At 32.6% G+C, this 14,469-nt stretch overlaps 1 protein-coding gene across 2 annotated transcripts; it reads right to left on the bottom strand.

The window, feature by feature from the left end:
• Window positions 1-1,052: 1,052 nt before the first annotated feature.
• On the bottom strand, window positions 1,053-7,660 carry LOC108470107 (beta-adaptin-like protein C). Of its 2 annotated transcripts, none has more exons than XM_017771323.2 (15): window positions 7,355-7,660; window positions 6,581-6,778; window positions 5,687-5,800; window positions 5,297-5,547; window positions 4,801-4,936; window positions 4,500-4,679; window positions 4,281-4,373; window positions 3,952-4,163; window positions 3,744-3,807; window positions 3,458-3,637; window positions 3,178-3,270; window positions 2,368-2,771; window positions 2,045-2,234; window positions 1,773-1,976; window positions 1,053-1,568 (listed from the first exon to the last, which is right to left on the bottom strand). In XM_017771323.2, the coding sequence occupies exons 1-15, from the start codon at window positions 7,439-7,441 to the stop codon at window positions 1,269-1,271; spliced, it is 2,706 nt and encodes a 901-aa protein (XP_017626812.1). In that variant the 5' UTR covers window positions 7,442-7,660; the 3' UTR covers window positions 1,053-1,268. The 2 variants fall into 2 exon arrangements, with proteins under 2 accessions (XP_017626812.1, XP_017626813.1); XM_017771324.2 differs by lacking the exon at window positions 7,355-7,660 and adding an exon at window positions 6,380-6,423 and having other exon boundaries at window positions 6,581-6,675.
• Between the last annotated feature and the right edge of the window lie 6,809 nt (window positions 7,661-14,469).

The following is a 14,469-nucleotide window of genomic DNA, read 5'->3' as shown; positions in this document are numbered from 1 at the left end:
TCATTGACTAAGTCATTTTACTATGAAACAAATACTAGAAAATACGAAAACATTTTTCGTAAAACCTTTTAAGTGTAAACAAATAAATCCTTAGTTAATCAATCACCATCAAAATTAATTTAGTAGAATGTTAGTTAAAAGCTTTTTAAAATTTAAGTTATCAATTTGAAAGTGAATATTTAACCGAAATTATTAATATATATTATATATCTATAAGCGCTCTCTATACAAGTGGACCTATAGCTATCAATATAATGTGTTAAAAGAAAAAATTATGAAAAGTAAAAATAAAATAAAACAATCAACAAAAAGCATTAAAAATACTATATATATTATTGGATGTTGTGATAAAACACAATGTACTCTTAAAAGAAGAATAAGATTCAATTTTAGAGACGATACTATTAGGAGGAATAGCCATGAACCCCAAATATAGACTATAAAATAGACATAAAAGTACATAACCATACTACATTTTTAATATAATGTTTTTAATTTAGTGTTTTCATTGTGTTATTTGTCATATTCTAAACGTGTTTAAATCAAAAGAAAAAGGAACTTGTATGAATTTCAATTTATTGAATTAACCAAAATTAATTTGGCTCGATTAACTATTTAAAAATTTTATAAAAAAATTAATTTTGATTAATAATAATTAAGTTTGGGTATCAATTTAACCGACGATTTAAATACCCTTACATAAAATCATTAAATAAATATTTACATCGAATATGTTTGAGGTAAGTTTTATTAAATTTTTGTAATTTTACTAGTATAGCAGTTCAAATTTTTGAATTTTTTCTTTAATACAGAGGAATACATTTTACTATATTTAATTTTATTCGAATTTTATTTTATACAATATATTTTTAACATAATTCAGTAGAAAGAATTTTGAGATATTTTGATATATTAAGCTGAAATTTTATAAATTATATTAGGGAGACTGTGGCCCCTGCCAGCCCCAGCGCTACCTCCTCAAAAAATAAAAATTGATAATGACCAGAAAACTATCGAGTATTTACATCAGGATGTGGAAATATACAAAAAAATTATGTAAGGAGTGCAAGATCAGATCACTAAACATCTATGGAAAGAGATTTGAGTTTTGCAGTACTTTCATGATTAAGTGTCTTGATGAGTTTATTGATTCAACCAATATACAAGTTAATCAAGTGAAGCAAAATATTAAGAGGAAGCAAATGTATCCAAAACCTAAGCTAGGTTGCTAAGCTGACCAAAAATATATACCTGGATAGAGGAAGGAATCAAATCTTCAGGAGTGTCTCAATGGCGTCAAAAAACAGTGGTGCCAGCTCGGGATTTGGAGTCTTGGTTGCGCACTTCACGCCGGGGTTCCCAATTACTGTTGTAAGTTCAATCAAGAAGGGTATACCTCGGGGGATATTGGCAGAGAAATACAATACGTCCTGATTCGCGTGCTTCCGCTTTGCTATAAAGAACACATTTGATGCAGCTAGTCGATCCATGGTTGTTTCTGCACTGCTCACCATGATGCCTGGAAATTCTTTTAGGACCTCATTTGAGTCAGGCAGTGACCTCCATGTCTGCATAATGGGAAGAAATCATTAGATGCTAGAAAAACTAAAATTGACAATTCGGTGGTGCTGGTTGCGGGGATCAATCACCACAAACATGACACTTCAAAAGGACATGGAGGAAGACCTTTCAGCAGTGTGATCCTTCATGATGTAGGGCTTTGACAACTTTGTACCACAATAAACTAAAGCAATATGAAACAAACTTCTCACCTCGAGAAAACTAGTTCGCTCCATTCTTCCATCCTCGGTAAAGAACACATGCAACAAGATTTTATCATTGAAGTAACAGACAGGCTGCTGATTATTTTTCACAGCAACCTGCAGAAGGGAGCTAGGAGGACCAGGAGACATATTCTGGAACAATACCATAGGGAGCAGTGTCCTGGCTGCTGCTCCCGGTGCCAATGGGGGAACCTAATAAACAGTATCGGTTAAACCCCAATAATCTATTAACAAGCTACCTAAAGACCAACCGTAATTACCTGAAGAGGTCCATCAGCTGCCAGACCAAACGAATTCTTGTTGAACTGAATCATGAATCCATCAAGTGTGATCTGTGAGTTATTCTCAAACATTAAACTGTAAAATATTTGACCATCTTGTCGAGCTAACTGTGCACTGATTTGCAAACCCTGTCCGGTAGATGCTGGAAGTAAAATAGGCAAAGGAGGGCTGCAATCAAGGGAAAAAAAAATCAGTGAAGCTTGACACATGTTTAGTGTTTAAAACTTGAATATTATCACACCGAAAGCAAAATGTTCTGGTAGATATAACGGGACTTCTATCAGCATTCCAGCATACTTACCCAGAAGGCATTGCTGGCTGATCAGCAAGGACAATAGCATTGTTATCAAGGCCAATTAGATCGCCTAGCAAATCAGGCACTGGAGAAGCAGGTGCAGGCATGACTTGGGCAGGAGATGGCTTCCTAGCTGCAGTATATGGGACACTACTTGAGCTGGTTGAAGGTGATGCACCACCATCACCAACATTAGCGGAATACCCTTTTTCATTTCCATCAGGGTAGTCATCATCTTCAGTTCTCTGAGATGCAGTCTTCACACGGGTAACAAAAGCATCTGGAGGTTTGTGATACACAGAAGACAATGTAGCAATGTTGGCAAGAAGCTCATCCAGAAGAGATGGATCCAGTTGGTTTGAATCATCACTAATCACTGGTTTCTCAGCTAACACAACATCCTTACCAGCCTGGGGGGAAATAGAAACACTAAACTACATAAAACTTACTGCACATAGTCTAGATGTACCTCTAAATGACACAATCATGTCCACAGTGACACCTGCATTCAACAATAGCTATCAATTGCAACCCCCTTTACCCTGAAGATTGGACTTGCTGGATTTACAGGGAAAATCCACCACATAGGGGCAGGAAAAGTCTTTAAATAAAAGGACTCACATGCCTAATCATGCAGACATGATGAAAAGCATTCTAAAGCTCTTAAATCCTTCCCCTCAAAGATAAGAAAGGGAAATAAATTTAAAAATGTCTATGTAGTTAAAAACGATTCCTTAAAATCCTGAGATTAACTTCATAGAAATGGAATAATAAATTAACTTAAAAGAATAATGAATCGTGATTGGTTAACCATACCTCAGGATCAGTTGATAGAAGACGCCAATAAATGTATGCACGGTCACGTAAATCAGGATTGTCAGTTTCCACAGTAGCATTATTCAAGACAACCTAAAAAAAACCCACATGATAAAAATTAGCTGGGATGTGATTCCTGAAGATAAACGCGCATAGCTAAGTGTAAACAAAGATAACAAAACCATTAGAGAAATCTTTTCATATGCAAATGTGATAAAGCCAGAACAGAATCAACAGATAACTAACTGAAAAAAATGCATGAAGATCGCAAATGCAAGACCTGAATCATCTGCTGGGGTCCTTCAGTTGGCTTCTTAAGAAAAAGTTTCACCGTTGCAGTTAGCAGTTGCAGTTGAACTTGGGGAGGCTCTTCAGGGAAACTCTCCAAGAAGCTTTCAAGGAGCTCATCAGCATTGTCAATTCTTTCCGCATATTCTCCAATTATCCATATCATTGATGCCTTAGTAGCATGGGGTAAAAAGAGGATAAAATATGAGCTAAGTAACAACCTAACAGTAGTAATAGAAATATGTACTAATATTTTTGAACTTGTGACACAAACATACCTTAGCTTCTGGCTCATCTAAAGTGTCCAAGCTCTCGCATAGGGTTGCAATGATGGATTCATACCTGGGAAGGTCATAGTAAATCATGAACAGGGCTTTCAAGGTGCAAACAAGAGGTTTCTGTTACTATTAAGAAATGCAATGACATTATTTGCATGCTTTGGATCATATTGCAACACAAAATAGAAGTATAAAAAATGGGACATACATGTTAGGGTATCTTCTAAAGATATCTTTGATAACTATAATAGCCTCTTGAACAACATAGTTTACTTTAATCTTGATCAACTCAAGCAGAACACTGATGCATCGTTCAGCTGCTCTGTCCAACTTGATAGCACAGCGACCTATAGCACGAACTGCCCTCCTGACGAAATCTACATCTACTTCTGTGGCATATTCTTTAAACTCCAATAAAACCTACAAAGGTATCCTCCAAGAGAACATATCAACTATATGACTTCACATCAATATTAGCATGTCCTAAATGCAGGAGCAAAAACTATTAAGAAGCCCATCATACCAAAAGTTTGATACCTGGTCTATATTTCGGTCAGAAGCAAGCTTGATCATGATTTCTAACTTTTCCATCTTCACATAAATTGGATCATTGTACTTGCAGAAGAACACCTAGCACGAGCAAGCATTTGATAAGAATACATTCAAGGCTACTACATTGATACTGAGCACAAATATCAAACTGTAATGCAGAAGTCTGTAGGAAAGCTTGCATATGTTTATTCCATGTCAATCCACCTTGATCTCATGGGCAAGGATTGTAGGCCGCTTTTGTACTATAAGGTTGATATTCCGCAATGCAACATACTGTATCTCAGGTTCTGCAGATAGTAATGTCACAAGAGGAGGAGCCATCTTTTTGCAAAGATTTCGAACAACATCAGTGCTAGAGATAAGTTCCATTTGTAGAAGGATCATCTGGGCATCAATAAAAGAAAGGAGAAGATACAAAAAAAAAAAATTAGAGAATTTTCACAAGGACATTAATAAAAGACAATACTGATGTTGAAGCAAATTAATGAATGGAAACAAAAGTTACCTTAACAGCTGAAAGTACAACAGCACAATTAGCATGCTGAAGTCGTGGCGTAATTCTCTCCACTATATTTTCTGCTTCACGTGCATCTGCTGCCTTGTATCTTGGAAGGGCATCAAGTATGAAAACTTGACCCCACCTGACATGCACCATTATCAAAATGAGATTGGCAAAGCACAAGGTTCCCAGACAAAACTCAACATAAAGAAATAGCCACTAGATTATTGACTTGCTCTGGCTGTCTTGATGGAAGATCACATATGAGCAACATATCAATCTGAAAGACCAAGCTATGGATAAACTCACTTTGAGAAAGAAATCATAGTCTCCAAAATATGGAACATAAAAAGTACCAAAAGTTCTGTTGATACCTGCTTTATTAGGCAATTAAAAGGACAGCTCAACCACATTGCAATGCCATGATAGAAGGTAATTGTTTTGAAATATAAAATTAAAGGGGTTTAAACAAGGCCATACTTTTTCAAACGTCTGAACTTACTCTGTGCATTCATTAAGAGCAGTAAGAAGCTTTGAGAGCGTGTGACTAGTGATTTCAAATATTGGTCTACTACTATGCTCTTGGATCTCAGCAAGAGCTGCCACAGCATTAGCAACAACCATTGGGTTGTTGTCAGATATCAAATCCTTGAGAGACTCCAGAAAGCCCCTGTCCTCAACCAACTCAGCATTTATGTCATAAAGTTTAGCAACACATACAGCAGCTGTCTTGCGAACATATGGATCATCATCCTGTTAAACTAGTTTGCTCGGTAAGTCAAATACATAATAACTGGCGTGAATTGTATATAGCAAGTAGATGATGTTGTTGGAAACTAAAAAACTAAAAGAAGTGTTAAAACTTGGAACATATACCATCAAAGGAACCAACCTTGAGGCACCGCTGAAGGGGATCACAGAGGTATTCTGTGATCTTATCAACACGGATACACCCCATAGTCCGAACAGCCAAAGCACGAATGAGAGGGTTCGGATCCTGTGAATCCTGCATATACAAGTTCATTAGAGATTCATGCAGAATTATTAAAAATTCTTAAGACAAACATAACATGCATCCTAACTCCCTATTATGCTTTATATCTTTGAGGCAGATGCAATTGGTAGATCAGAAGGTTAATATTTAACTTCTTTTCCAGAAGGCAGACATTATCAACCACAAATATATGTGCAAAAAAAAATTTGTAAAGCCCAGTGTTCTGATATCAGAAAGACATCTTGTATTAGAAAAGAAATGCAAAAAGCACAATGTACTTTATCAGAAGTGAAATGCTGTGATATGCAACTTAGAAGCAACCATTACTTATTTTAGCACTAGAATGGTATCAAACTTTCTTTTCCCTAAATCTCAAAGAAACTCAACACAAGTAAAGAAGAAAAATAGATTACAAAGACCTGGAATTTATCAGCTATTTACTCATCTATGTTACCCATTTCCTTCACCAATTGCATGGATTTTGTTTGACTATCAAATTAATAATATAATAATGTACTACAATCATAGGAAAGATACATCTTTGGCCCTCTAAGAGCTAAAGAACTCTATTTCTTGCAGATAGTCAGTCACCTTCAAACTGCGCTCCTAAAAGGCTTGAGGCTGAGAAACACAGCCTGAGGATGAAAATAAGCAGTATCTTAGTCGACATATTTTTTCTAATTCAAATCTACGTATCATGAAATATCAACATTGATGCCAAATGGAAAAGAAATACCCATTTCCTTTAAACCATGATTAACAGTAAGATAGACAGCATAAAAAATTGTATACCTTTACAAATGTATTTACTGCAAGAATTGCAAGGTCAGGCTGGCTCTTAGCATAATTTATAAGGTACAAATAGACAAGCTTTTTCAGCTCCAAATTCTCAGTTTGCATGCAATTCACAACATCTGTGAATAGTGATGACACATCCTTCCCAACTGTCATTGCAGCAATAACCTTCTTCACAGCATCTTTTCTTTTATCCTTGATGATATTGGAAAAGAGATGCATGATATTATAATCCATAACCATAACCATAACCATATGTCACGATAACAGACATGCTAAAATATGAATTCAAATCCCAATGAGGACAGCTTCTACACCTTTGACATGCTAAGAACTACATAATTAAAAAATCTTCAGAAAACTAATGTTTACTAAAAAAAATCAAGAGAACTGAAAGTTTTCCTACAATTAAAGTTCAGTTTTCACTTAGATTAAATATAAATCTATTCCGGAAAAGAAGTTGATAAAAAGGCAAACCATAATCCGGTGCTCGAATAAAGTAGCACTAATCTATCCTAATCAAGAAAATCGAATCTCTATTTCCATAATCCGAAACTAATCCAAGTAGCTTAGCTAACTAAAACATAATTCAGAAAATTTAAGACTTCAAAATAACAAATCAAAACGTAAAACAAATAGATCTAAGGAGGAAAAAGGAGCTAAGCCTAATCCACTATAAAGATTATCAAATCGCAAAACTAATGAATGGAAATGAAGCAGATACAAACAGGAAGTGGAAAAAAAGATGTGGCTGGATTAATAAGTAGGTACTCTGTGCTGAGAATTGAGCTCTTCCTTGAGTTCAGGGATTTCCCCCTTTTTCGTCGTCGAGAAGTACTTAGAATCGTGACCGCTCATTTCTCACTCTCAGAGGTTTCTTCCTCTAGTTATTGTTGTTGTTTGGATTGAATCGTGAAGGAAAATGTAAAATTATAAACTGAAGAAATGGCGAATTGAGAATTAGAGAGCGAAAAGAAGAGACGAGATCGTTGAATTTTCAGAGAACCGGAAAGTACATTTCAGTCACTATGTTTATGTTATAATATTTTGTAACCGTTGTAGTCCTGAACCATATATTGGGCTTTGGTGACTAAATGCGAAGAGAACGGCATCGTTTTGAGTCCTAATAAATTAAGGCCAAAATTTGCTGTTAGTACTTTTGACAAAATTTGAAATTTAATCCCTTTACTTTTGTAAGTTATCAAAACTTAGTTCTATCATTAACAATTTTAATATTTTTTGTCGAAATCTGTTGACTTGGCATGTTGATTGACAAATTTTGGAAGGAAATTATCGACAACGATAATAATTGGACTAGAATTTTTAAATTAAAAAATATAGAAAGTTGAAATTTTAACTTTTAAAGGATAGGGATTAAATATCAAATTTTAGATAAATATAAGAACTAATAGCATATTTTAACCTAAATTCAAATGCAAAGAATTGAGCCTAAATGTAACAACCCGATTTTTTAGTGGTATCAGAAATAGTGGATCGAGGCCTCCAAATCCGGCAAGTAAGTTCGTAAATATTATTATTTAATATTTATGAGTCAAATATAGTTTTAAAAATGTTTTTGAATTAGTAATTTGTATTTTATAATATTTATTAGGTCAAGTGGTTTTAGAAAGTGAGGTATTGGACGTCGTTTCTTTAAATCGAGTCTTAAATATTTTTATAAATATTTACGGAGTGTCGTTAAGATGGTATTAAAGTTTGGTTGAAAAATTTTAATGTTTCGATAATCAATTAATGGAAAAGGACTAAATTGAAAATGTGTAAAACTTTTTAAATATAATAAATGGGTGATTAAATGGCCTAATTAATAAATAAGAAGGACCTAAGTAATAAATGTACCTAAATTTAATGGATGAGGCGGCACAAGAGAAAAAAATAATAAAATAAAGCCATTCAATTGCAAAATTGTAATTTTTGTGAAATTAAAATAAAACAAATTTGAAATTGGAATGTTTTTAAACATTTTCTTCTTCAATTTTCAGTTCAAAACAGACGTAGAAGAGAGCTTAAGCTGGTTGTTCAATTTTTTGCTTCATGTGAGTTGAATTCTAACTAGTTTGTTATAATTTTTATATTTTTGAGATTGTTACAATTAGGTTCAACTAAATTATACTTTTATTTTTTATTTTATTAAAATTTTGAAAGTTGCCATTGATAAATATTAGATTATTTTGATGAATAACATGAATTTAGAGCTTTGATTATATCGTATAATGATTTTATAAAGTGATTTTGTTAAATATTGATTTTAAGATTAAATTGTGAAAAGGTTAAAATATTAGGGTTTGATAGTAAATTTAGAGTTTATTAGGGGTTGCATGAAGGCCTAGTATAAATGGATAAATTATTGATTGAAAAATTAGTTAAATTGATAGATTAACTAATTAAGGAATTAAATTACAAAAATTATAAAAGTTGAGGTAATTGTGTAAATTTGAAAATAAAAGGATATTAATTGTAAAGTGAATTGGGAATGAAATATATGCTAATAAGTGAGTAATTTTATACTCTAGATCAAGATCCCGTGGATATTTGTGAAAAAGGAAAAATAGTATAATAGTCTCTGAACTTCTACAATTACTACAATTCAGTCCAGGTAAGTTCGTACGGTTAAAAAATTTTAATATTTTGTATAAATTGATGAATGGTATTATTTATTTATTATATTGTTGGAATTAAGTTATTGTTGAAATTATAATATTGAATTGGATTTCAATTTGAATGGAACGCGGGATTTGAGTACATTCGTATTTTGGTGTATGATGGTATTGGAAGGAGACAACGACATTTTTCCCAAGTAAATCGGGATTCGGCATTTTTTGCGAACTCTCATGTTTTACTTTTTGTTCAGCTCTTACGAGCTTCTGTTCAGCTTTTGAGCTTCTGTTGGCTTATTCGGGAGGACCAGCTCTTATGAGCTTCTGTTAACAATGTACTCTTATCTGTAAGTCGTTCTTCGATTTAGGAAAGTCTTGGTAAAGTGATTTATTTAATGAATTTGAAAGTTATCCAACGATATTCTAAATGGTTCAATGGGAAATGTTCTGTTACGAGATAATATGAGTTTGATACAAACTAATACAGAATGATATATGTATATGAAGAAACGGTAAGAGAATGATATGTATCATGACATGAACATATACGAATATCTTTCATATGTTGATACATGAAAATTATGTTAGTTGAGACAAGAAATAAACTTAAGTGTGACTTGTTGAGATAATAAGATTATCAAGTTGAATTTATATGAAATATGTTCAAGTATGCTAACAAGTGTTGTTGTTTGATGCTTAGGCAAATGCCAAGCTGTTGGTTGAATGGTAATATGTTTAATTATAAGTTGCATTGAAATGGTAAGTGTTCAAATGAAAATATGTTTAATTATAAGTTGCATTAAAGAGTGGTAAGGTTTAAAGTTATTTAAAATCCTACTATGCTATGGATGATATGTATAAGTGATGCTGTGGATTTATTCATTGTGTCGTTGAATATAGCTTCATGAATCTTATGGTATTGATATTGGATTGCTCTTGATATGTATAAATTTTATATTTAAAATAAATTGATATGATTAAAGTTTATACAAGTTTACTAAGCATTCATTGCTTATGTAGTTGTTTTCCTTTACTTTCAGATTATCAGAAGCTCGATTGGTTGGAAACTTGTTGGAGTTATATCACACTATCCATCAGTTTTATCGGTACTTACGGATGTTTTAATTTTGGTTATAATGGCATGTTTAAGTATTTCGTTTAATGTTGGCCTATATGTAATTTGTTGAAATTAGCCACTTGTCAAAATCATTTTTTTTTTGTTATGAAAACAAAAACGTAGACCGACTTTGAAAACGAAATATGGAGTTGCCAACAATCTTTTTTGTTTAGGTGTGATTGGATCACTAAGAAGTTTGGTCATTTTAATAAAACATTTTAGTTTACTAAAACAACGATTTTGGTCTACGAAATTTGAGAAAACGGGTTCGGGAGTCGGTTACATATGAGGAAGGATTAGCACCCTCATTACGCCCAAAATTGGTACCAAATTGATTAAATACTGTCCTTATGTCTGAGATTTAAAAGAGTTTTTGAGATGTGGTTTGTTTTATAAACATTTGAATAGCCCAAGTTGGTCATCAAAATTCTCTTGTTTCAGAGGAATACAGCATCACATCCAACACGATAGGACACGATCCTTTATACCCTCGAAAACACAATAAATTTCGACTTCCAAAAGTTTATATGTTGAAAATCACAAAAGGATGCCTAATTATTTAGTCCAACGAAAAAATCGAAACCCAGCACAGTAAGGCACGATTCCTCGAATTTTTAGACATCGAACATTGCCTTATTTTAGAATTTAGAGAACATGAGTGAAATTCTAAAGCGATATTCAATTATTTTGAACAAACGGGAAATTGCAACCCAGCACGATAGGGCACGATTTCCCGAATTGCCAAACATCAAACATTACCTTCGTTTTGAAGAATTTTAAAGACATGAGTGAAATTCTAAAGGAATATTCGATTATTTTGAACAAACGAGAAATTGCAATCAACACGATAGGGCACGATTCCCCGAATTGCCAAACATCGAACATTGCCTTCGTTTTAAAGAATTTTTGAATGAATAGTTATAAAACTAGCTTAAAACGCATTAATTCGACTTGGGATAAAACGGAATACTTAGTTTTAAAGAGTTGGAAGTTATAAAGCAACATTTGTAAACCAAGAGAAAAAAATAAAGACATAGGATAACATGTATGCATAAAATACGACAATGGATGAATGAAGATAATATAACTTATTTAATCAACTAACAAAACAATTAACTATAATTAATCTAAAAATATAACTCAATATTCAAGCATGTATGGAGAATAATTGACATAATAATACAAAAACGAATAAATGATATGCAACAACAATCTATGGAATAATATAAAAAAACAATCAAAATACAAAACAATATAGAAATTAAGAGCTACTATGAGGCTTAATCGATATAAAACTATATATATATATATATATATATAAATCATAAGTGAATAACATGTGCAAAATTTGAAATAATTTATATATATATAAACTAAAGTATATACATAACTTATTATTGAAATAGATATTATAAAAGAGGAAATTTGAGTCAAATAATGGACATAAATATTTTAAAGATGATGTATCCATTTAAAGTTGACAAATGTATATATATATAAATAGTATTTAAATGTGAGACTTTAAATCAAAACGATATGTAATAAAACATGTTCAAAAATGACTCATATACATAAAAATATATACGAATAAATTTAAAAGAATTTATAAAATAAATTAGCATGGGATTTAATATGTACATAGAATTAAATTATTTATTATACATGTACAAATATACATGAAACATTTGAACAAGTGTTATACAAATATTTAAAATAATATTGTATAAAATGAACTACAAAATGGTGATTTTATATAAAGAAAAACAAAATAAAGTTATTGAAATAGCTCAACACATATATAAAAATATTAAGCACTTTAAAGTAATAAACATTACAAATTACAAACTTTAATTAAAAAGTACATGTACAAATATATATAGAATATTTAAAAAATTTGTACAAATATTAAAATGAATCGACACATGTACAAATGTTAAATGTATTGTAAAATAATAGGCTATACTAATAGAATACTAAATTAAAATTGAATTAAAATAAGCGGGATAATTTGAAAATAGAAGAAACCCCAAAATAGGGACCAGCGCGCAACATGTGCTAATGCGTAGGGACCAAATTTGAAATATTCCAAGCCCCAAAACGCAGCATCAAAGCAGGGACCAGATCGAGTTCATGCGCAAATTATAGGAAAAATTTAGAAACTAATGAAACACCAATATAAGCTAATTGAAATGCAGCGCGAAAGGGGAGGGACTTATATCGCAAATAACCCATTTGAAGCACAAAGGCGCAGGTTCGGGTCCTAGAATGGGTTGACGCGCGGACCCTTCCCCTTGAAACGGCATCGTTTCGTCCTTTGTTAATCCCCCTTTTATTTCCTTCCTAAAACACATCCCATCATTTAAATCAAAGCCATTAACCCCATTTGTTAAGGTTTCATTTGGCAAGCGGCTGTCGAACCACCATTTTATTTGGTGACCGACAGTTCTCAGGTTAGATCTGGTACACGCCCACAGAGGTAAGCTTTTCATTTTCTTTTTCTTCTTAAAAAAACTCAAGTCATGCATTATTCCTTTTAAGAAACAAAGCATAAATTCAAAATAATCAAAACCGAACCTCACCCGAATCTCTATATTTTCGAGATACTTGGGTGTTTATCGGTGTCGTTTCACATACTAAAACGAGCCAAACGAAAAGAAAATAAAGGGACCGAAAAGAAAAACTTTGAAATCACCTTTGCTATTTCGATTGCTTTTTCTCTATTCTGTGTGCGTATATTTTCGTAAAAAAGATCAATACATTCTTTTTTGGCTTTATAGCCGAAATCTAAAAGAAAAAAAATAAATATAAAAATACAATATTTTTTCTTTTTTTTTGCTGCTGTGTTTGTCTCGTTTGTTTGCAAGTACGGGGTACGGGGCGTGTGCTGGCACTTGGCGTGAGGTGTACAGAGGCGTGCGTGGCGGCACGGAGGGTACGGAGCCAGGCCTTGGGCTCACGGAGGCCGTACATGAAGGTGTTGGCTGCGGCGCACCTAAGAAACTTAGGGTTTTTGTTGCTAAGGAATTTTGGGGCGGTTGGGCCTTGAACCTTTGGGTCTAGATTTGGGCTTGTAGCAGGTTTGGGCTAGGGTATTAATTTGGGTATTGGGTTAGTGATTTGAATTTAATGTTTAGGTTTGGTTTGGTTTAAGCTTGAATATTTGTAAACGAACATTGGACTTTTGGTTTTTTTTTAATTTATGTTTCTGGGCTTATTGCAGGCCGGGCAAAAATGGGACATTACACCACTTATTTTGGCTTGTTCTGGTTGCCTAATTATGGCTTGTTGATATGCATAATGTTGATTGTAGGTTGACACAAAATTGGGTGAGAAATATGGCTTGTAAAATGGCCTATTTTCATCCATGCGGCCTAAGACACGGGCGTGTCTCATGGTTGTGTGAGTCACATAGCGTGGCCACACAGCCGTGTGACCCCTATCTGTTTAAAACCCTTCTCCCAAACTATAAGAAGACCTTCCAAAACTACTCTTGTTTCTACTTTAAAGATAAAATCATTACCAAAAGTCATCGAGAAACCACACAACCAATCAGTATCTAAGTCTCTAAATACACTTAGCCAAAGTTTGAAATCCATGTTCCAAGTAAGAAAGCCATGATATCACACATGGACATGAAAAACATATGTTCACCTTATAAACTTGAATAATAGCCTGCTAAGATGAAATTGTATATAAAACTCAAACATGTAAGAATAGTAGACGATATAGAATTTGTATGTTAGTCATGTAAAAATATAAATATTTTTTGAGTTTATTAAAATCTATTTGATTTAATTTTTATTTTTTATAATTAATTTAAAATAAAATTAAATTAAAAGTGATATGATATATTAAATTGAAGAAAAAAGACAATTATGTTAAAAATAGTTTAATAAAATATAATAAAAACAACAAATCTAAGGATCAAACATATATTTAATAAATTTAAATATAACTTCTTTACCACTTCACTAGTAATCATTATTAAATAATTTTTTTAAAAATATTTTTACATAAAATATTTTTCTATCATCGTGGGTGTGTCATAATAATGAAAATAGTTTAATCTTAAAAAGTAGAATGATGTATATGAGTTTCACTCACGGAGGAAATTTGGGTATGGAAGAGCTATAAAGCCTAGAGACCTTGTCTTT

The sequence above is a fragment of the Gossypium arboreum genome, chromosome 8, assembly GCF_025698485.1.
Source record: "Gossypium arboreum isolate Shixiya-1 chromosome 8, ASM2569848v2, whole genome shotgun sequence".
In the NCBI taxonomy this organism is placed as follows: Eukaryota; Viridiplantae; Streptophyta; class Magnoliopsida; order Malvales; family Malvaceae; genus Gossypium; species Gossypium arboreum.
Note: the sequence above shows the minus strand (reverse complement) of the source record. Positions and strands in the feature narration are given on the sequence as shown.